Raw genomic sequence first — 23,564 nt, forward strand, 5'->3', positions numbered from 1 at the left:
CGCAATAAAAATTAAAAAAAAAATTAATTATTTCATTTGTTTTCCTTTTTTGTATGTATTCAATGATTTTTCAATATAAAACATGTAAGTGACTATTCATCATCGTCATCATCGTCGTCGTCATCGTCGTCATCCTCTTCACTGGATTGGTTCAGCCACTCAACCAGCTTGGCGAGACTTTGTCTCAATGTTGGCTGCTCTGTGGGATCCAGCTGTTCGTACCAGGCGTGAATGGCATCCTCAGAGACAAAGTCCTTGTCATAGAGGTAATGCACCACCTGCGATATTTTCTCGCGAACCAACTCGTTCTCCTCACAAATGTCCTACAGGGAAGGGAACAGGGATAATCATTAATGAATAAAAGTAAATGAGCGGTGATTTATTCATGTTGCTTACTTCCAATGCCTTTAGGCAATCAATCATGGCATCCTCGCTTTTAATATAGTTAGACACAACAGGTCCCAGCTGCTTGAATGCGGCATTGATGGCAACCAGCACATTATTGTTAGCCGGCTCAATGATGCTTTCCATGCCAAACACTGCCTTGACCACATTGAAATTCACCTCCTTTAGGGACATGTTGTAGGCATAGCGTGATGAATTAATCTCAAGTATAAGAAATTCAGGTTTCGATTTCTCTCGAAAGCCGCGTGTCAATGAATCAATAACTTCCGACAGGAAGACTGCAAAAGCGAAATAAATTTCATGAATATTTCATTTAAGGGAAAATAAGTATTGATTGCTGCTTACTGTTGGTATCATCGGGCAGAGGTGTCGCTACGCGAGATTCCTCATCGTCATCATCGCTCGAGTAGCTGTAATCGCTAGCATCGTTGGCCACTGCTTGAATCTCACACATTTTAGGTATGCTTAGTGTTGTGGTACTGGGCAGCAGCTGTTCGTCGTCATCGGAATCGTCTGGATCACCAGTTGTCACATCGCTTACAATATAGGCTTTTGGTCCAATGGCATCCAATTCAACTGTTAGAGAAAAAAAAGTATTAAAAGTTGCAATAAAATAAATTTAAGAATCTATTTCGATTAAAAGCCATATATATAGTCCATACATACCCGTTTCATTCTCCTCGCTACGCTGTGTATTTGGTGAGCTGGTGACCAGTGTGTTTGCCAGCTTTGTGTTGGCCGGCAGCACACATTTGGGGCCCAGCACACAGCCAGCCTCAATGACACAACGCTCATGTATGACGGCATCAGGACCAATGACACAGTGTCGCAGCTGACAGTTGTCCTCGATGGTTACGTTGGCCATGAGGAACACATTGTTGAGCTGACAGTTTTTGCCAATGCGGCAATTGGCACCGATGACACTGCAACTAATTGTGGTGCCGCAAGCCACATGGCTGCCAGCCTGAACGACGACATTCTCCTGTAACGCCACCTTGGACACATTTGCCGAGTGACTCTTATAGATGTTATCCTTGTAGAAGACATACTGCTGCTGCAGCTTATAGACACCCATGTCTGGCACCAGTGGATATGCCCAGCGACTGATGATGTCGCGACTAACCAGCTGATACGACAGCCAATTGTTTACCTTATGAGCATATTGTGCTGGCGGCAATAGCGACACATAGATGCGACTATCGAGCAATTCCTCATTGATGAGAAGGCCGCGCACGAAGTCATCACGTGTCTGGAAATCAAAGTTATCGCTGAACAGCGACAGCATCGATGGTGAACCGATGGCAATCTGTGGATCGAGCAGATTGTGATGCAGCGTTACACACGCATTGCTGAGAAAGATGTCGAGCGGCAACTGATAGCGTCCCTCCTTGTGATGCATCCGCAAACGCTGATGATAGTGGAGACGCGAACTCTGCTTGTCCATGGCAATCAATAGCTCATTACCGGTACGACCGCAACTGCTGCTCGCCTCTTTGAAGATCAATGTGGCCGCAGCGCCCTTATCGAATTTGGCGGTGCGCTTGTGCTGCTCCAGCACGGGACGCAAATCGGCATTGGTTACCGTGTCGGCGCCCAGTAATATGAAATTGCCACGTATCAATGCTTTGGCATCCAGATCACGCATTGCATCACCAAAGCAACGGCATCCCTCGCCGCCTATCACATGAACGGTCATTTTAAATGACCATGATGCAAATGTGGCGATGCCCTGTCTGAAAAAAACAATAAGAATTTTAATGTGGCACACACTTGTTGTGGCAAGGAGACAGGTGAACGTCACGAACGTCACTCACTTGATGTGTTGCCGTATGTCCTGCAGATATAGGCTGGCATAGACAAAGACTTCTTCGACACCGCTGCGATTCAAGGCAATCAACGCATAGTCCAGCATGCTTACATTGACCAACGGTAGCAGCGCCTTCATAAAAAATGACAAGATGCAATCAATTCAATAATAATGCAACGTGACATTCATTCAATAATACACACCGTGGAGCCTTCGTCGGAGAGCGGTTTAAAGTTCCACACATTATTGTCGGCTATAAGTACCGCTTGCACGATCTCCTTTTGAAACTGTGACATTTGTTTTATTTGTAAATACCTAGCAAATACACAGAAAGTAAACACACGCAAATTTTGCGTGCCAAATGTAACAAAATTAAAAAACTTGTGTTGCCTCAGTAGGCTGTTGCTGTTGTGTCTTTAACAGCACTGTCAGCTGTTAGTGTTGGTTAAATTATCGATTGTTATTGAGCATTGCAACCCTGATCAGCTGTTGACGTTGGTTTTTTTTTGTATTGCTATTGGCATTCGGCTGGAATGTTTTGTTGTTCATAAAGTTGCATTTTTATTGTTAGTGTATATTGTATGTTATTTGCATTTGCAATATTTGTGATTAAATATAATTGCAGTTTAATGAGTTCGCTGTTGATATAATATGTGAGTAATTTTAATGGGTGTGTGTGTCCGAGTGTGTAACAATTGAAATCGAAAGCTGAATACAACTTTTTATCGTCATCGTCGTTCCTTCTACACACTGTGTGAATAATTGACGGCAATAGTGTGTGTGTTATTGTACAACAAAAAAGATATACCCGCCCACACCCACAAACTACCTAACTCCACGCAATGTAAGCTCAAAATAATAATAGAAAAAAAATTGAAATATGTAAAACAAATAGAAAAGCGTTGAAATTAAATTGTCTCTTGACCTCGGCTCTCAATATCGCTGGTTTTTGCTTCTGTGCACTTGTAAAACAGCAAAAGAAACTCAAGCAGTGGTGTCGTCACTAGTTGTTGTTGGCTGTTTTCCTAAAAATAGCATAATATATAGAACTACACATACATGCAGGAGAAGACGAATTCCGGCATTTACCGTCGTCGTAATATCGTGGTTAACAATGTTATTTTCATTCTCCATTCGCTTGCACTTTAGCCACAACAGAAGTAGCAAAACAACAGCAAGCAAGAAGCTTAAAAAGCGATGGAACGCGGGAGCAATTTCCCCAATGCCGCTAATGCGGCCTCGACCATGGCCACAGCTACAGCAACAACACCAACATCAACGACAACTACAGCAACGGCGGCTGTGCCACCGAAGAGAAAAACAACAATGGAACTGGTGCAACAACGTTTCAAGTCGGATGAAGAAGTTCAGTTGGTAAGTGACTATTTTGCATACATATGCATGCATGCATGCACACTTACACACACTTATGCATGCGAGTGTAACTGATTAATCGATTCATTGATTTGCCATCTCTTTTCAAGTATCAAGTCTTCTCAATGTTAGCATTTCAAATGTACCATGTATATTTAACATAGCTCCGTAGATAGCGATTTAATGTACTATTTACATTTAACATAACTCCGCAAATAGAGTTTCGAGATAACATTGTTTGTTCAACCTCTTTAAATGTATTTCACTGCCTGGTGATAATTATTTTCATCCAGCACACTGGGAGAATTAGGCAGAAAAGAAATAGCAAAAAAAAAATGAATAAATGAATATAAATAAAAACTAGCACACGCATCTTCAAACTGGATTTGGCTAAATAATAACAATAATACATTTTAGATAATAGTCAATAGTTCGAAGTAGTAATTTGTCAGTCATTTGTATGTTCAGTAGTGAATACAATTAGCAAAGACTCTTATAACTTCTTAATATGAGTAGAAACAAATCTCTAAAATTCGTTTGTCTTAGCTGACTTATTCATTTACTGATTGAACTATCAACGCAACAACCAAAACAGTTATCAAAATTCCCACTGTAACGATCTTAAAATGAGCAATAAAGCACATAAAGGGTTGAATTATCAGCGGGAAGATTCGCTGTTCGATTCCATCAGTCACTTTCATTGTTTCACTTAACCTGTATACTAAAAATGTTGTAACCGATAATAGCAAAATTTCATAAAGCTATGGCGTCAATATAATCGTTTGATAAAGGAGGTCTATAAATTTTGTGGCTCTTAAAATCTAGTTGATTATATAGAAAGATCGTTCGTAGTATATGATTTGATAAGATGACAGTTCTTTCCAATTGGAATACGTATAGTTAATATATTTATGTATATGTTTTATCTCTCATCAGATCTTTGAAGCATATCAAATTATAGGACAGGAGCATGTCGAGGGTCTGCTGACATTGGTTTCATCCTCTAAGGGCGGCACATATGCGCTCGTTTCTTTCACTCTCCTGCGCACACCACTGACTGTGAGCAACGATTTGAAAATAAACAAAGTATTTCCGATAAATAAAAGTTTCCAACTGACAAAGGGTAAATAACAAGTACAAGCACTGTTTTCGTATTCGTAACCTTTTAGTAATATGTTTTTGAATTTATTGCAGATGCCAAGAGTTCCATAACGCAGCAACAGTTTGATTTGTCAACAGATGACGAAAGGCCAATCAAATATTATTATCACCCCATTAAAACGGACATGGAATCGGTTGATTACGAGGAATTCGTTGCTCATATCTATTCCTGCAAAAAGTCTATGTCGAGTGCTGAAACACATGAGGAAAAAGTGTTGAACTTTCGGTGGCTCGATGACTATCGTGAAATTGGTGAAGTGAAGCAGGAGCTAAAGAAGCGTGAAAGTCAATATATCGTCTACAGAGATATTACGTATGAATACTGATTTTTGTAAACATATGTATGCATATGGTTAATACTTATATTTTGACACTTTTGCAGCATTTATTGTGCCACCTGGAATGTGAACAATCGACCATGTTGGGAGAACACCAGCTCACTGCAACCATGGCTGGCACGAGGCGAAAATGCACCACATATTTATGCCATTGGATTGCAGGAGTTTGAAACAATTACCAAAATCATGATGCTCAATAGCAATCAACTGCAAATGTACACCTCACAGTGGATGTAAGTATATTTAAATCATACGAAATTGTGCAAAGATAAGTCATCTTATCTTATCTTATCGTGAGGCAATTGCAACAGCTTCCCAGCAAACAATGCCCGCTTTATGCAATGAATTAGTACAAACTAAGACAAAATTATGCTTCTAAGTGTAAATCACTTGAAACTATTATTAACACACGTTTCGCATTTAAAATTTTAATTTACTCAAAAGATGAGTCACTTAACGAAAAATGTAATCATTTTTTATGCATAATAAGATATTTTAACATAAAGTATTATGAACCATCCGCTTCCAATAACTTTTTGTTTGCTCTTGACAGACGCAAAATGATGGAGAACCTGCACACTGAGAATGGCATTGAATACGAGGAGTTGATGTCGGTTCGCTTGTCTGGCATCATATTAGCCATCATTGTGCGAAAGCAGCTGCGTCCACACATTCTCCGCTGTTGCATCCACAAGGTGCCACGTGGATTCTTGAATGCAGTCGGCAACAAGGGCGGCGTTGGTGTCAGTTTGCAATTGAATGAGGCAAATCTATGCTTCATTAACTCACATCTGCCCGCGCATATGGAGAATATTACGGCGCGCAACGAAGACTACGGAATTATTGAGAATGACATGCGATTCGAGGAAGAGGGTCGACCATTTCGCACTATCAGCGATCATGAGTAAGACTTTCTTTCTGTCTCTGTCTCTCACTCTCTCCCTCTCTCTGTTAATAACAAATATGCGTAATTATTTGTAATAATAATACTTCATAATTGCATATTGTAGCCACATATTCTGGTTGGGAGATCTCAACTATCGCATACAGGAACCGCCTGGATATCAGCGCCCGGGGCCGATGAGTGATGCGTCAACCTTTGAGCAACTCTTGCAATACGATCAGTTACGCAATGAGATGCGACATGATCGATGCTTCAGGGGCTACATGGAGGGTGATATCAAATTTGCACCCACATATAAATACGATGTGGATACCGATACGTATGATACGTCCGAAAAGCAACGAGCTCCAGCATATTGCGATCGCGTATTGTGGAAGGGTAAACGCATAGAACAGTTGGACTACAACAGCGTCATGGAGATAAGACAGAGCGATCATAAGCCCGTCTATGCCATATTTCAAGTGCAGATTAAGACACGCGACGAGGCCAAATACAAACGAGTACAGGAGGAGGTGCTCAAGGCGGTGGATAAGCGTGAGAATGACAATCAACCCCAGATTCTTGCATCAAAGACCGTCATTGATTTTGGTCTCGTACGCTTCAATGAGCACTCCACGCGTGACTTTAATGTCTACAACAATTGTTCGCAACAGGTTGACTTTAAGTTTAAAGTGAAGGATGCACCAATTAATGACATTTGCGAGAAATGGCTGCGAGTGGATCCATGCTCCGATAGTCTAATGATTGACTCGGAACGCAGCATACAACTACGCATGTTGGTCGATCCAAATTCCATAACGGGACTGCTGCGAAAGATGTGTACGACTAGGGGCAAATGCGATTTCGATATACTCATCTTGCATGTGGAGTCGGGACGCGACATTTTCATCACTGTGACTGGCGAATATCAACCGTGTTGCTTTGGCCTCTCCATGGAGACAATGTGCCGCACGAATCGACCTATTTGCGAATACAGGCAGGAGGAAATCAAGGAACTGGTAAGTAGAACTTGCAAAAATGTTCATCAGATCGTAAAGTTTTAATTCGTCTTCAATTGTTGCTAGATGAATGATGTGTCGCCTGAATATCGTGTGACGATGCCACGGGAATTCTTTCTACTCATCGATTATCTGCACAAGCAAGGAGATCGATTGCGCGGCATATTCCAAAGTTACGATCGCCGGAAGGCACTCAGTGCAAAGTTTAATGATGTACGCGATTGGCTCGACACTTGGTCCGAGGCTGAGTTTCGTACGTATCCCCAGCACTGCCGCATTGAAGCGATTGATATATTCATTATCATGATTATTCTGCTTTGCAGCTGGAACACCAGAAACAGCCGCCGAGGCTTTGCTGTTGCTGCTCGATTTGCCCGATCAGGCGCTGTTGGAGCCATTTGTAAAAGATCTACTAATCAGTAAGAGTAAATCAGAGGCCATGGAGCTGATAGCGTTGCTCAGTCCGCCGAAGCGTAATGTCTTTATGCATCTCTGCATGTTTCTGCGCGAGGGAATTGAGCGTCACGATTACGAGCTATCTAATGTTGGTGAGTTGTATACAATGATTAAAGCACAATACTATTTATGTAATTGTATAAATACATTTTAATTGTGTGTATGTCAATCTCTTTCCATCCATCCAGCTTCGATATTCGGACGAATTCTATTGCGCAGCAGCGAATACGCTATGACGATAGATTATGCGAATCGTTGCAGTGAGTTTATGCGGCGCTTTATATACATCGAAACATCTGATGCAATCGTGGGTGGCAATGGACATGGAGGTGCAACCGGACCCAGTTTGCAGACATAGTCGTTGACTCGATCGGCCTAGACGTAAAAGAAATTACATTATATACAGACCGTAATATGGATGTAAATTAGTTACTTATTTATTTTAATTGTAATTTGGAATGTATTTGCCTAGTTTATTGGTATGCCAACCGAGTGAATGAGTAAGAATTGTTCTATTTCTCTGTCTCTCCATTTTACTGTATCTCCGTGGCTCACTCTTGATGGCTTAGCATTTACGTACATATCTGTTCTATGCTTTACCTGTTAAATGTTTATGCACCTTACTAACAACAACTACATTCATCATCGATCACCATATTATGTATTATTATAATATGGCTTGCAGCCTAAATAGGGCTTAAAACACAAAAACTTAAAAAAAATGCAAATAACAAACAAAAACACATGCAATTAATGTACAATTAACGGAGTGTTATCGCACCCCATACTTAATGGAATATGTGCTGTACATACAATATACGAAATGATATTTGCTGTTGTTGATTTGTTGATTCCAATTCATTCGACTAAATAACACTTGGCTTCAACTTAAGGTATTTACTATACATATTTAATTGTATGCATTTTGTTGTTATTTTTTTTGTGTTGTCGATTATTTAGTTAATAAGTCCAGCATCTTTAAGAAGTGAATTAAACATCACACATTTATGGCAGTTAAACTACCAGCCAATCAATAAGAATTTTCCTTGTCGGCAGGGCTATCAATTTAATAACATAATTACATACATATATTATAATATAGTTGGGGCTGTACGAAGATTAACACACTCTATCACTTTCTTTTTCGCCATCTATCTCCCTCTATCTCACGGTTTTACAATCAAGACACTGCAATATTTTATTATTGGATTAATCTGATCGATCCGATCCATAACACGCGCCCAGAACATTCCAAAATTTAAGAGAGTAATAAATGTGAATAAACGTTTAGTTTAACACCCATATAATGTGTTAATTAATCTATATACATATGTATGTACTATAAATATCCGTCAAAATAAAAAAAAAAACAGATCCATCTTATGCTTTTCAAATTTAATGCAGTCATGTTTCTTTTATTGAATTATATTTCAGATAATAAATCAATAAAAATAACTAATTCAAAATTAAAGGACTAAGTAAAATACTTTTGCTGGTTGCAGGAAGTAACATCAATTGATTTAATTATTATAGCTTCAAGAATTCAGTTGCCCGCTAAATTGGATGTGTTGAGTTCTATTAGAACTGCAAAATTATATTATCAACACTGAAATATGTATGTGGCTGTTGGCGATTTTTGCGCCAAAATATGCTTCACGTTACTCAACACTGCAATTTGTCCTACTAGAATCCAGTTGATATAAAGCAATTACCCATTTTCACCACTTTATGCATATCAAAAATAAAATAAAAGTCCTTAATGTTAGTTCTAATTTCGCAATATTTATGAACCAGTCGAAACCAAAACTATTGATATCGATGAGCAATAAGAATGCTACAAGTATTGTGACCATACCTGGTAAAGAAAAGTATTTTTGCTCATACACGATGTGGTCACACTGAAGCACAATAGCCGAGTTGTTTTTATATTCAGCAGCAAAGCGCAGAATGGAAAGATCGGAAGAGTTTATGAAATATTTGCGATTCAAAACAAAAGAAACACATGGCAACATACCGGACTGGGAGCGGCCATCAACGAGCAGCAATCCACCACGCTCTCCGCCACCCGATGACGATGCAGCCTCCGAGCTGAATAGCAGCCTGGAAATAAGCGGTCCCATCGAAGCCTCTGATGCCGATAACAGCGAAGTCGATCAATCGATTGCCACAACAGATGCCGACAAACAAACAATTGAGTCGGAGACAAGTACGGTGTCAGTGGCAGAAACTGGGGAGATGGCGGAGCCTCATTCGCAACAAATGGACGCTAATCGCAGTTCCGTCTTCGAAGACGAGAGCAGCAATAGCGGCAGCTCGAGCAGCGGTGAACGAAGCGATACCAGTTCATCGGACTCGGATGAGGGCAGCGATGTTCGCGCTGATGCTACCGAAGATGAGCATTCACCCAATACAGTTGTCTTTGTGAGTAACGAAGAGTTTGCCGGCAGCCTTAATGTGGCTGTCGGAGAGGAGGAGGAGGGAGTTAGCAAAAGTGTTGCTGCCGCTGAAGAAATGGTTGCCAGCAGGGAGGCGACAGAGGTGGCTGTCGAAGATGTTCCTCCAAGCAACGCAGTGGAAATGGCAAGCAAAGCGGAAACTCAGGCGGAAGCAGACATTGAAATGGAAGCAGTGGTGACAGAGGTGACAGAGACACCAGAGTCGCCCACCGATGACGGGGACATCGATCTGTTGCTACCATACAAACGTATGCGTTACATGCCACCAGAGGCGTCCACATACAGTCAACATACAGAGATGCGTCAACCGCCAGTTCCGCCGGTGCCACGAGTGGTGGTACGTGATGTACGGCAACAGCGGATGGCTGCGCCACCGAAACCCACACGCAATCTGCTCAACGAAGACATTGAGAACATTTCGGGCAGCAGCGAGGAGAGCAACAGCAGCGAAGAGAGCGAAGACAATGAGGATGACGATGAATTCGATGAGAATGATGATGATGGTGATGATGATGCCACATCGCGCGAGATGGAGACGGCGCCCGGAACAACCGATGTGGAGGCCGAAAGTGGCGATATTGGCGGTGGCAGCGCAAGTGGCGGTGATCCGACACTGCAAAAGATCGAGATCATTGAAAATCCGAAGAAGATCTATTATATACGTCGCGACGATGGCACTGTACATGCCGGCCAAGTGTTACAATCACGATGCACGGACAACACGGGCACGCCGAACGAATACTATGTGCACTACGTTGGTCTCAATCGTCGTCTGGACGCCTGGGTAAGCAGACATCGCATCTCAACGAATGCTGAAGACTTAGGTGGCGTGACAGTACCAACGCCAATACCATCGACACCAGCGATTAGCGAACAGCCTGGCACAAGCAGTGCTAGTCTAAGTGCTAGTGCCAGCGGCATTGGGAGTGGTAGCGGCAGTGGAAGTGGCAGTGCAAGTGGCGCTAATATTGTTGTCAGCAGCAGTAGCAGCAGCAGCGGTCAGGCAACGGAACAACGACCCAAGCGACAGGTGAACAAGGATTACTATCTGTCGGCATGCGATAAGAATCGCTATGATTACAGCGATAAGAAGATGACACGTTACCAAAAGCGACGGTACGATGAGATTAATCATGTGCAGAAGAGTCATGCCGAACTCACAGCCGCCCAAGCAGCCCTCGAAAAGGAGCACGAGAACATAACGAAAATCAAATACATTGATAAGCTGCAATTTGGCAACTATGAGATTGACACCTGGTACTTTAGTCCATTCCCCGGCAAATATGGAAAGGCGCGAGTGCTGTACGTCTGCGAATATTGCCTCAAGTATATGCTGCTAGAGAAGAGCTATCGGTACCACATGAGCGAATGCAAGCGACGTCAGCCGCCTGGTGAGGAAATCTATCGCAAGGGTACCATTTCCATATTTGAGGTGAATGGCAAAAAGGAGCCGCTCTATTGTCAGCTGCTCTGTCTGATGGCCAAACTGTTTCTCGACCACAAGGGTCTCTTCTTCGACATGGATCCGTTCTTTTTCTATGTGCTCTGCGAAATTGACAAGGAGGGCAGTCACATTGTTGGCTATTTCTCCAAAGAGAAGGGTTCGTATAACAATGTGGCATGCATTCTTGTCTTGCCACCGCATCAGCGCAAAGGCTATGGAAAACTCTTAATTGCATTTAGCTATGTGCTGTCGCGCGAAGAGGGCATCATTGGCAGCCCGGAGATACCGCTGTCCGATCTGGGACGTCTCAGCTATCGCAGCTATTGGGCGTACACGTTGCTCGAACTGATGAAGGGACGCAGCTCAGCGGAACAGACGAGCATCGAGGAATTAAGCAAAGAGAGCGGCATTACCCGAGATGACATAATTTATACGCTGCAATCGATGAAGATGATAAAATATTGGAAGGGACAGAATGTGATTTGTGTGACGGCCAAGACTATACACGAGCATCTACAGTTGCCGCAATTTAAGCGACCCAAACTCACTATCGATTTGAACCTCTTGAATTGGAAGCCACACAACACATTGCCCTACCTCATCACTCAGGTGCGCACCATTGTGCCGGCGCCAACGGTGCCAGGCTCGCCGGCAACTCTTGGTACTTTGGCTGCCCTTGGCGTTCATGCGGCTATCGGAGGACTTGGAGCGCCGGCCGCATTGGGTACGCCAGCGACTCAGGGAGCACCTCCACCGCAGGAAGCGCCAACGGCCATTGATATGCCAGAGGCATCTGAGGAGCCGAAAAGTCAAGCGTCAGTCACTCAGACTGGCGGTTCTCGAGAGGAAGCCGAGAGTACGGAGGCTGGCGAGGATCTGGATAGTTCTATGGAGGCCGAGCCGTTGGCGACAGTAGCAAGAGTTTATTAGATTATGCTTTTTTTCGCTCGCTTAAGTAATTTGAACCATATCTGTTTGCTTCAGATACCTATTATGATAATAATGTATTGACGTACTAAAATTAAGTAGATTGTACAATTTTTTTTTGTTTATTTTCTAAGCTTCAGAAATTTAATCAAACATTAATAATTAGTGAGTTCAACCATTTTTTTTTGTACACAATAAATAAAAGCAGAAACTGAAACCAGTGTTATGAGTAAAAGGAAATATTACATGTTTCAATTAAATATTAGGTTTACTGAGATACAGAAATTGGAAAGCATAATGCATATTGTGGATGAGAGTTTATAGAAATCCCGCAAGCTTAAATACTCCCCTTTGGAAACCTTGAAACCCTTTGCAGTTTGACCCTATATCATAGTTCACATTAATTAGCTGATTAATGCGGGCGCAGTTGATCTTAATTATAACTGCTTCAATTATAACTGAAATTGATTGGAACATGTTTGGTATAAGTTTTGGTATATTTACTTCATTTGTATTTTGCCGAGCTCAACAGTAGCTTTCATACATTTAAAGTTGTTTAATTTTTCCAATTGTTAAAAAGTTATATATTTATAGGCCATTATTTAAAATTTAAATCAGAAAAAATAAAAGTTTTTCATTTAACATTCTGTGATGTGCTTTCTGTCTTGTGTCGGCTCGGTATATTTACTATCACCAGGGAGTGCTATAACACAAAATAACACAAAATACTAATACTCTGTTATCGATAACAAAAATAACTGTAGTGCTTCAGCCCTAGTCGTGCCGGCTTAATTTTGTTTGCTTGCTGTGCTGCGCCGTTTTATGTGAGAGAGCAATAACAAATCAACTGCAAGAAATGGGTCTGCTTTCCGATCCATCGTTGTCCACGCACAACAAGCTGGTGGACAATTTGGCCAAGCATGTGCGCAAACTGTGCCTCGCCCTCTACACAGCGGGTGTGGTTTGGTTTCTGTGTCTGGCGATGCCCGAATTCAATCATGGCACGTACCTATCGGAGAATGCACTGTCACCAGGTAACATTGTTAAGCGGACTGTTTTGCGAGTGCTGTTGATAGACAAGCTTATTTTTGTGCAGGTCTTGTGTACCCGGAGATACGCATCGAGGCGAATCGCTTGGCTGTTCAGCTGTTGGAGGAATTGCAGCGCGAACGTAAGGAGCATCAGTCAACAACGCCACACGCCTGGATTGCTGCCAAATTCCAAGAGTTTGGTCTCGAGACGCACACACACAACTATACGCTGCGATATCCATTTGGCGATGGCAAAGAGTTTCATGGCAAGAACATTTATGGTATATTGCGTGCACCACGCATCGGTTCCACCGAGGGTATCGTCTTCTCAGCTCCATATCGTGTGCCTAGCTCGGTCCATGTAGACATTACGCCCAGTGTGCCACTATTGCTCGCCTTTGCCGACTTTGCCAGACGTAAGTTGACCAATTCGATGACAAGAATATTGTATTAATTATCTGCGTTTTTAGGTAAGAACTATTGGGCCAAGGATCTCATATTCTTGGTAACCGAACAGGAGCAGCTGGGTATGCAGGCGTGGCTAGAAGCCTATCATGATGGCGACAAGGAATCCGATAGTTCTGATGCCTATTTGCGTGCTGGAAATCTGCCAGCACGTGCCGGCTCCTTGCAGGCGGCATTAAACATTGAAGTGCAGGATTTGGAAGTTGGTAAGAAGCCTTTTCTATATGCCATCATCTATCAAAGGAATAATAATAATATAGTTTTGGCAATCTAACTTATAATTATGATGTTTTCCGTAGATTACATTGATGTGAAAATTGAAGGTTTGAATGGAAAGTTGCCAAACTTGGACATGTTCAATTTGGTGCAACGCATTATGGCACGTGAAGGCGTCGTCTCCGGCTATAAGCACACACCGCGCAAGAAGCGTCGTTCCCATCAATCGAACTATGAGCAAAATCTGCGCCAAATGCTGGCCATGCTATCGTCTCAAGCCTCGGGTGTACCGAATGGCAATCACGGTCTGTTCCATCGCTATCGCATCGATGCGTTGACCATAACAGCATCGAAGCGGGTGACCAATGCTAATGTGAAGAGCAATCCAACGTCAGCGGCGGTGCCACTTTTGAAGGCCATTGAGGGCATTGCACGCAGTCTGAACAATTTGCTGGAACGCTTTCATCAGAGTTTCTTCTTCTATGTGATTGTGAATAATGATCGTTACATCTCCATTGGCGATTATATGCCGGCATTGATAGCGCTCGTTGCCTGCACATTCATCAAGGCCTATCTCACCTGGTCGACACTGGATGTCACCGTTGCTGCAACACAATCAGATCCTAAAAGTGCTGGTGGGAAGTCAACATTGGCCGCCGATACAATGAAACTCTCATTGCCCTATGGCTCGGTGTTGATCTATCTGACATTTGTCCTGCTCATCGGTTATTGCGGCAATGTGTTGCCACTGCAGGAATACTTTTCGAAATTACCGTTGAGTGCAGCCCCATTAACTGCGAGCATTCTGGTCGGATTGAATGCGATTGGATTCGTGTTGCCATTTGTAGTTACTTTACCGCCGGGCGGACTGGAGCTGCTTCACATTGGTCTGCTGCTCATTTACGGTTGTGCTATGATCGTCATTGGATTACTGAACTTTTCCTTGGGCTTCTTTGTGGCTGTGATTTCGATGCCCTTGATAATTGCTCTGAATACGAAGGCGAGCGATAAATCGATGCGTAATCTGACTTGTGTCTGGACTTTGTTATTGAATCCATTGGTTATCATCTATATTATTGTGTTGATCATGAGTTTCTATCAGTTTCCTGAGCTCACCGCACTGCAATTATTGCCACGTGCCGCATCGGCTGCCATGGATGCAGCCACTTTTGCTCTTATTGATTCAGTGGTAAGTTAATCTATACATTACCAAATTTCTGTCGGCTTGAATTATTAATTTCATTTCTCTTTGCAGATCTATGGCAATTGGCTTTACTTTGTCGTTTGCACCATTTTCCTGCCGCTCTGGATTATTAGCTGGACACTGGTGGTGGGCAAGCGCCGGGATGTTGAGATTACTAAGACTAAGCTGAAAACCAATTGATTTAACATTGTATTATTTCCATTTCTGTTTAATATGATATTTTAATAAATGAGATATGTATGCGTTAGAATGTTATTGCTTCAAAATCGTTCCATATCATAAGCTACCATTTTAATATAATAAATGTGAACAATTTTAACTTGTAATCAGCACTGGGTTTAATCGCTCTATTCTTCTTTTGTTTACACGAATTTTAAAGAGAACCAACTTAAAGCTAAAAATGTAAAGTTCTACGTAAGTTAAAGATAAATCAAGCTCTATGGTATTTTTCTGGGTAGTTAATTATTATAAAATGGGCAGTAAAAATATAAATGTGTTTTAAGTGTTTTCGATTGCAAAGATAAGAACTAGAAAAGAGTGATTAATATTAAATCGATCAACTAAACTTGAATTGAACTTCGCTTTTTTACACGAATATATATTTTTTAACAGTTTTAAATGTTTTAAATTTAAAACTAGAATTGATCAAGTACAAAGTAACCTGTACATATTTAATTGTAAACATTTATAGGCAAAGAAATGTTGCAAGACAGATTAATTAAAAAAAAAGAAAATAATATAATATACGATTTTACAAATTCATGACACTTTTTCAATCCAAATGTTGTGTGAGTGAAGAGCAGCTCAGAAAGTTCGACAAGCATCCAATGAATTGAGATATTTTATTTGAAATTGTTATGGAGAGATTTCTCCCACTAAAATGTAGCTGCAAAAAAGTTGGAAATCATTATTCTCTGTCTATATATGTGGATTATGCGCAAAAACTGTGCGTTTGTTGGAAAGGGGAAGAAGTGTTTGGGAGTCTTGTGCTTGTGTGTGTACATAATTTGACAAAGTTGATTTATTGTGGCAGCTAGCGATAGTACAACGCTTTCACACTGAAGAAGAGGAGAAGAGAGCCCAACGCTGCTCCCAGCTATGTAGTAGCTAGGTGGATAAACTTTTCGACTATGACACGCAACTCAATTTAAAGTTTTGTGAAGCGGAGGCAAACGCATTGGAGGCAACCAAGGTGGTAATTAGTTATAAGCCAAAGCTTCCAGCTCAATCCCGGTAGCAACAGCAGCAGCAGCAGCATGGTGCACTTGGCTCAGCGATGGCTTTCCATTGGGGGAAGCTTAACAAGAAAAGTTCGTCTTTCTCACACATGTTGGGGATTGAAGGATTCGCCCCGGCGCAAGGGAGGGGGAGGGATAAGGGATGAGAGGCAGCGTCACTGACAGTGCATCGAAACCTTTATTGATTGTTAGCGACAATTGCAATGTGAGAAACCTATTAAGTCTGTGGAGTGATTAACTCGACCACGGACATATCCATGTCCATGGTGGGAGTGGTGTGATTGAATATTTCGTCCAGTTGGCGTTTAGATGGGCATACGGACGCTTCGAGGGGCTCCAGATCAGTCAGATAACCGGGTGGTGGCAACTCATTCTCGAGGTTTTCCTCCCCGTTGTAATAAATTTGTGGCCATGTCTTATTGTCAGTTGTGTCTTCCACAGTGGAGGCTGTGTTCATGGTTTGGAGATCGCTATTAATTGGGCAGCAGACACGCTCCTTGGAGCGTTCCAAAGCGCTGCAGCAACGCCGCATGACATCCCTGAGATCAGGGCGCTCGCATTCAGCGCTCAACGCTTCAAACAGTGTGTCCACCGAGCGTCTGTTCGTCTCCAGTTCGATCTCCTGCACCAAATTGAGATCACGCTGATGCTGCGAACAGTTTATCATGTCCTCGTTCAAGCTGGTGGCATCGCTCAGCATCTTTTCAATTAGCAGATCGGTCTGATCGTATTCGTCACGCAGCTCGGCCATCATGCATTGATCCCGTGGCGATGGCGGTGGCGGTGTTGGTTCCGCTTCAATTTTACGCGGCTTGCGAGCAGTTGGGTGCGCCATACGTTGGGCGCCACCACTGGCGCCGACACCAACGCTAATGCCAGAAGCATTGACATTGATCTTGGACTTTTTGCCAGTGGTTGGTGGGGTTGAGTTCGATAAGGACAATGATTTGCGAAAGTTGTTCTCATCGTTGCTCGGAATGGTCGACACACTGCTCAGCTGAAGACGCTTGGCGTGCTCCACCAGATTGGCCATCGCTTGCTCCGCCACAAACTTGACTTGACGCTGTGTATCGCTCATATTGAAGAATGTATCTATGGGCCAAAAAATATTTGTTTTTGTATAGTAAACGATGTGTGGTAAAAATAATGGTAAGGTTAGGGATTTTACTTGTTATACTTGGTTTAGATTCCTTTTGATTTTGATCGACTCGATTGTTGAGCACAACAATGTGTACAAATGTGAAGTGCTCAAGTCACCTGCTTCTTACACACAGACAGTTAACTCAGAGTGAATTAAGAATTGTATATCTGAATGCCTAAATACATAGGTATTTATTTTTCTCTGTTCTTATAATCTCATATGTCGTTTTTCTATGTCCACGAATCTTTCAACTGTAATAATATACTAATATACTAATTTTGACTTTTTACCATTATCTGTCTATATATGTAAACTATTTTGTCAGTTTCGTATGTATTCTAGTTAAACTATCTGCACATTTTGTATGATTAAGTGAGCACATGCATATTAACTGGTAGATTGGTTGCCGACTAAAAATATACGTGTTAGCGCACTTTAGGTCTAACTAAGACCTTTGCTCACACACACCTGCATCAAATCTAATGGAAATCTATTGTGCACTCCTAGTTTTCATCCTTCTCGCATTGCGCACTCATATTTGAATTTATGACGCAATGATAATGCGCTTACACATTTTATAGTATACCCTGGTATTGGGTCGTCAAGCTATATGCCTTAGTCACAGTTGTACTAAGGAAATATATTGAATATATTATTATTAGATTTATTTTTTTTTAGCATTTTGTAAAGAATCGTAGTAAAGCCGCTTTGCGCTTTCGTATACATAAGAAATCGAAGTACATTATAAAATATAATATTATATAAAAGAAAAAATTAAAAGATTGATATAGGAAAAAAGTCCAAAAATTCCAGCAGGGTGTAAGTATTATTTTGTATCTTTGGTTGTCATGTTAATTTAATAATGAATAATAATAATAGATGAACTTTCTTACGGTCAGCTGGATAAATATCAGGCGAACAGAAGTAAGCAGCAAACAGAAACACAGTAAGTCACTAGCTTACTGCGTGGCGCCATCTATCGTTTTTTTTTCTACTTGTTGAGTAGAATTTGGAATTTTGACGGACTTCATTTTCAGTCTGTTTTTCAAATTCAAAATTTTTAGTTGGCACGAAATGATTAATACAAATTGTGAATTTTTTTATACCAAACATTAAGGCTAAGAAAACTATGTTGAGAGAGACAAGGTTAAAATACCCTTCTAGCTTATAGGCAGCGAGAGTAAAAAGTGAATTTTGAAAATATCGAAATTCCGCGACTTGCAGCAACACCATAAACCAAATTCATAAATCTAAATTCACTAGTTAAAAATAAAGTTTATTCTTGAGCAGTCAAACAGTAGTTACAGAGTTGAACACTTTTAAACTCAGTTCCAACTGATGGCTTAAAGGCTTCTTCTTTAGTTTATTATGCCTCTTAAGTTCAGCTAAATGCACATCGTACATACATATGTAGGGTATATAAAAATGTAAGTGAGACACAAAAGGCAAAACAAGCTAGATAAATAATTCTTGGCGAAAATAAAACGGAGTTAGCTTAGGTAACTAAGGATAGGCAACGATGTGGCATAAAGGAATAAACGAAAGGCTGGGAAGCGGGGGGTAGGGGAGGACAAGACAGGGCTGGGCAGCAGATTGTTGTTGGTTCTTGCTGACGATGCTTCTGCTGATGCTGCTGAAGCTGGTGAAGCTGGTGAAGCTGGTGAAGCTGCTGCTGCCAATGGAGGAGTGCTTAAATTTTCTGAAGTTCAATTCCTTTTGTCCTTTCCTTTTTGCTACGCAGTTGTTTAGCACATTAAGCCACTGAAACAACTACAATACACAGACAGACAGACAGACAGACAGACAGAAAGACACACACACGACGCATGATGATGGAATGGGGTGAGCATCGAGGATGAGAAGATGAGGTGGGGCGGTGGGATGGCATCACTGGGATGATGGCATCTTTATATGCTTGCGTTGGAGTTGTCAGCTGTTTTATGGCAAAGTTATGACGTGCCTCATTCAGAGGCTTACACTCGCCCAAAAAAAAAAAAAAGAAAAAAAAAACCAAAAAAGAAGAGAATATCTACGACAACGTTGCCAAGGTAAAGAGCAACGAGCCAACGAGCAAACGAGCCAAAAGGAGCCAAAGGAACACCAAGAAGCAGACGCCAGGCGACTGGAGACTGGAGACAGGAGACAAGGAGCCAGGGCCGTGGAGGATGTGCCGAAGAGAAAAGAAAACTTTTATGCGACGCTCTCTGCTGGCGTCGAGGCAACTTTTGCCTTTTATGTCCTTGTCGTTGTCGGCAGCTATCAGTTAGTGTGCCACACCATGCGTGTGTGTGTGTGTATGTGTGTGTGAGTGTGCGGGCGCGCTTATGGCGTTTTGTGTGACATTTATTGTTATTTAACTGTGACAAACTTTAAGGATAAGCATGCATAGACTTGTGTAGTCGTGTCTGCCTCGACAGGCCAGACTTCACAATTTCCATGGTAAGGCTTCTACTCCTCTCATTCTCTTTTACTTGGTCGTATCTAGGGTAGCCACTCGCCTCATCCTCTAGCTGTGAACTACTATATGTGTGTGTGTGTGTGTGTGTGCTCTTTCTTAGCATCCTGACATCCTGAATTCGAAAGTCAACATAACATAAAATATATGTTCGCATGGCGTCGTCTTTATTGTGTCACAAAAAAGAAAATATATGAAACGGAATTGAAATCAAAACTGAATATGAACTGATGTAATGGCCCCAATGAAATATGTAGAACAGCTTCGATATTACAGATGGCTGGTCACACTGGTGCTGCGTAAAGGAGAAAGTGCAATGAACACACAAAAGATGAGATGAAATGGAATCGGATGAAATGAATTCAATAATGTCTTTTAACTGCTCTAACTGTGTACAACAGTTTCTCATTTCTTATTTGGGAATGATCACAATGTATTTTTTATTTTGTACAACTTACTATTTTGCAATGTCTTTAAATCTGTTTTTAAATTTGAAAATTTTTTTTATTTTTATTATTGACTATTATGAAGTGAATGTGCATAACCACTCGATATATTCATTATTATATTTATCTTAATTTCTTTTTAGTTACGGTAATATTTACCGGCGCTTCTAAAGAAGGAAATTCTTATTATATTTAAGCTGCAAAAATGTGTCACTTAGGAGATTTTTTTTGAAGTGCATGAATTCTTCATTTGAAACTTTAAGTTTTAATTAAATAACAATAATAAATAATCTCTAAATTGAGAGTTGTTAGTTAACTTTAAATGAAATTAAAATAAATAAATCTTATTCTCATATCTGTTTGCGTTCCAACTATTATAAACTGTTATATTTCCTCTAGTAAAACAATGGGCAAATTAACAGTTAGTTAGTATACGAGTTGCTGTGTGGGCGTTTGAATGGGAGTGGGCGTGGCGCCGCTAATGATTTCCGTTATTCGCACCTTGCGGTAACGTGGACAACATGGCGGTAAATCAAAGTCAGGATGCCAAATGAAAAACAGCAGTCATAACCTACCTATCCACAGAGTGGCATTGTCTAGCGAGTGGCTGCGTTGCAGGAGGCTAACGGGGGGGTGGTGGAAACAGGCAACAGGGTATGTCGTGAGCTCATTGCACTCAAAGCTGTCGGCACGAGCTGTGGAATGAGCTGTGGAAGAGTTGCAATGCATTGAGAGAAATGATGAGTTTGTTTTCTCAAAATAAAATGAATATTTTACTATATATATACTATATAGTATATAGTATAGTTTATAGTATGGTATATAGTATAGAATTATATATAGTATATACATATGTACATACATAAATACTATAAATAATATTCAACACAACCAAAGTAGCAGTTAATTTAGGTAAATTTTTAGTTTTCTATCATAAATTGATGCGTTTTTATTCTAGATATATTTCTCTATGGTATTAAAGTATATACATATATTATTATAGTATATGAATATACTATAGACAATATTCAATACAACCAAAGTAGCAATTAGTTTAGGTAAATGTTTAGTTAATGTGTTTTCATTGTAAATACCTTTTCTTCATAAAAAATCTATTATATAATGCGTTTTTATTGTAAATATCTTATTATATCATAAAAAAAATATTAAATGAAATTCCTTACATTATTTTGTTATTTAAATTTGCTTATGTGTGTAGGGTTGCTAATAAAAGAAATTCACATTAACTTGTGACATGTAAATATTTTTGAAATAAAGTATTCTGAAATAACCAAATAAATATTTATATTAAGCTCTTTTATTAATTTCTAAGTAACACAGTTTGATGCAACCAACTTGAATCTGTATTTCATTATTATCACTTTTAAGTTGACAATTGAAAATGTTTCATGACTAGAAGTTATGCATTTCAGTTTTAGCTGCTGCAATTTCAGATCGCCATTTTCTTTTCTCACTGTGTGGCAATGGCAGCGGCAGCGGCAGCGGATGCGCAGCATTTGAGCATTTGCACATTTCCGGCATTGTTCACTCAGCCCATGCATAATCGATTAACTGGTGCCCATAAACATGACCGTAAAATGTGCAAATGCGCGGTTGCACCGCACTGACTACGGCACGGACTTTCCCTCAGATGGCTCTGCGTTGGATCGTTGGATTTGCTGAATCGTTGGATCGCAGCGCATTGGGGTATTTTGTGTGAACGCTCGCTGGGGAGGTGGGGCGACACTGGGTGATGTCGAGGGGGAGGGGCGGTGAGGTCGTCATGCATAAATGCAAATGCTATGGCTCTAGCAATGGCAATCGCAATACATATGCAAATTTCACTTCGCCCACTGCTTAAGCGGAGAAGCACAAACAACGTCGACGACGGTGATGGCGACAAAGGGTAAAAAACAACAACAGAAATCCCGACAAGGCGACGCGTCGGTTATGAGAGACAATGTGTATGATTGTGCGTGTGTGTGTGTGTGTGTGTGTGTGTGTGTCGGTATAAATGCCACACTGGTGTGGCAACTAGTCCATGAACTAATTACAAAATGTTGCATTGTAAATTTACAAAACGCAATATAAATTTATGCAAATTGCTACTGTCTCAGTATTTCTCTTTCTTTCTCTCTTATTCTCTCTCTCTCTCCCTTTGCTGAGTGTGTGTTAAACATATGTGTGTTAGAGTCAAGTTGCTTAAAACCTTTTGCGGATGATTCCGACCTTGCATGTCCCTCTTCCAACTCATCTTTATTTCTATTTATACACAGAAAAAATAAATCATGCGAAATTGAATAATAGAATATCGAATCAAGATTATATGATGTATACATTGAACCAAGAAGGTTTATTCTTAAATCCATATTGAAATTCTACAAAAATTCTAGATTACCTAATCTTACGATTAACGATTATAATCTTTTTTCAATAATAGAAAAACCTCAAAATGTAACTAAGAAGGCAAAATCTTAAATCAAGATTTGAAATCGTTTTTTCAATCTGGAATAAAACATTCTTGAAGCAAGATGATAATCCTAAGAGGTTGTTAATCTTAAAATGCCTAAACAATTAGATTTAAGATTTTGTCAACCTAAATATCTTATTTCAAGATTTTTTTTTGAAGATCGAAAAAATGTTAAAGCAAGATTTACAATCTACATTTTTTTCTCTCAGTGTATGCATTAATTCACTTTCTCTCTCTGCCGCTGTTGCTAACTTTCTCTGCTTTTCCTTTCCCTATATGTTCTTGATCAGTATTAAGTTGTTGTGTTGTCTTTTAATTTTGTTGTCCCTCGAAATGCTTTTGATCTAATTTAATGAACAATTTCGATAGCAATCTTTGCCTACCTGAGGTGGATGCATCAACAAATTCAAGTTAACTTCCACAGAGGAACTTTAAGACAATAAGTCTGACTTTTGGCAACGCGATCTCAATCTGTGACTTACTAAACAAACTTTTGATCTGATTTTAAATCAATTTCAGTAATATGTCTTTACCTCTTGGGTGTTTGTATGCTAGAATTAGCGATGTGCAATTTGGGAATCTAAATTTACTTTATAGGATAATTTAAAGAATATTTTTTACATTAGTG

The 23,564-nt window shown here is 40.6% G+C and overlaps 6 protein-coding genes across 7 annotated transcripts in view; 3 read left to right on the top strand and 3 right to left on the bottom strand.

Moving 5' to 3' along the window:
- The window catches only part of LOC117578361 (V-type proton ATPase subunit D 2), a 127,123-nt gene that overhangs the window by 68,551 nt on the left and 35,008 nt on the right, over nt 1–23,564 (bottom strand). The window lies entirely within an intron of this gene.
- On the bottom strand, nt 6–2,623 carry LOC117564640 (translation initiation factor eIF-2B subunit epsilon). The gene is made up of 6 exons (XM_034243504.2): nt 2,416–2,623; nt 2,220–2,344; nt 1,072–2,138; nt 751–981; nt 397–683; nt 6–323 (listed from the first exon to the last, which is right to left on the bottom strand). The coding sequence occupies exons 1-6, from the start codon at nt 2,506–2,508 to the stop codon at nt 93–95; spliced, it is 2,034 nt and encodes a 677-aa protein (XP_034099395.1). The 5' UTR covers nt 2,509–2,623; the 3' UTR covers nt 6–92.
- Nucleotides 2,739–8,821, top strand: LOC117564626 (type II inositol 1,4,5-trisphosphate 5-phosphatase). 2 transcript variants are annotated; one of them, XM_034243493.2, is made up of 10 exons: nt 2,739–2,865; nt 3,362–3,586; nt 4,523–4,709; nt 4,781–5,060; nt 5,130–5,318; nt 5,639–5,989; nt 6,096–6,987; nt 7,054–7,240; nt 7,311–7,535; nt 7,632–8,821. In XM_034243493.2, exons 2-10 carry the CDS (start codon nt 3,410–3,412, stop codon nt 7,799–7,801), a joined length of 2,658 nt encoding a protein of 885 aa, XP_034099384.1. In that variant the 5' UTR covers nt 2,739–2,865; nt 3,362–3,409; the 3' UTR covers nt 7,802–8,821. The 2 variants fall into 2 exon arrangements, with proteins under 2 accessions (XP_034099384.1, XP_034099377.1); XM_034243486.2 differs by lacking the exon at nt 2,739–2,865 and adding an exon at nt 2,914–3,056.
- Nucleotides 9,331–12,491, top strand: LOC117564616 (males-absent on the first protein). The gene has a single exon (XM_034243475.2). It carries the CDS (start codon nt 9,391–9,393, stop codon nt 12,271–12,273), a length of 2,883 nt encoding a protein of 960 aa, XP_034099366.1. The 5' UTR covers nt 9,331–9,390; the 3' UTR covers nt 12,274–12,491.
- On the top strand, nt 13,023–15,436 carry LOC117564651 (glycosylphosphatidylinositol anchor attachment 1 protein). The gene is made up of 5 exons (XM_034243513.2): nt 13,023–13,304; nt 13,367–13,717; nt 13,772–13,972; nt 14,066–15,171; nt 15,238–15,436. The coding sequence occupies exons 1-5, from the start codon at nt 13,127–13,129 to the stop codon at nt 15,364–15,366; spliced, it is 1,965 nt and encodes a 654-aa protein (XP_034099404.1). The 5' UTR covers nt 13,023–13,126; the 3' UTR covers nt 15,367–15,436.
- Nucleotides 16,589–17,694, bottom strand: LOC117570096 (uncharacterized). Its single transcript, XM_034251552.2, has 2 exons — nt 17,593–17,694; nt 16,589–17,516 (listed from the first exon to the last, which is right to left on the bottom strand). Exon 2 carries the CDS (start codon nt 17,500–17,502, stop codon nt 16,642–16,644), a length of 861 nt encoding a protein of 286 aa, XP_034107443.1. The 5' UTR covers nt 17,503–17,516; nt 17,593–17,694; the 3' UTR covers nt 16,589–16,641.

The sequence above is a fragment of the Drosophila albomicans genome, chromosome X (assembly GCF_009650485.2).
Source record: "Drosophila albomicans strain 15112-1751.03 chromosome X, ASM965048v2, whole genome shotgun sequence".
In the NCBI taxonomy this organism is placed as follows: domain Eukaryota; kingdom Metazoa; phylum Arthropoda; class Insecta; order Diptera; family Drosophilidae; genus Drosophila; species Drosophila albomicans.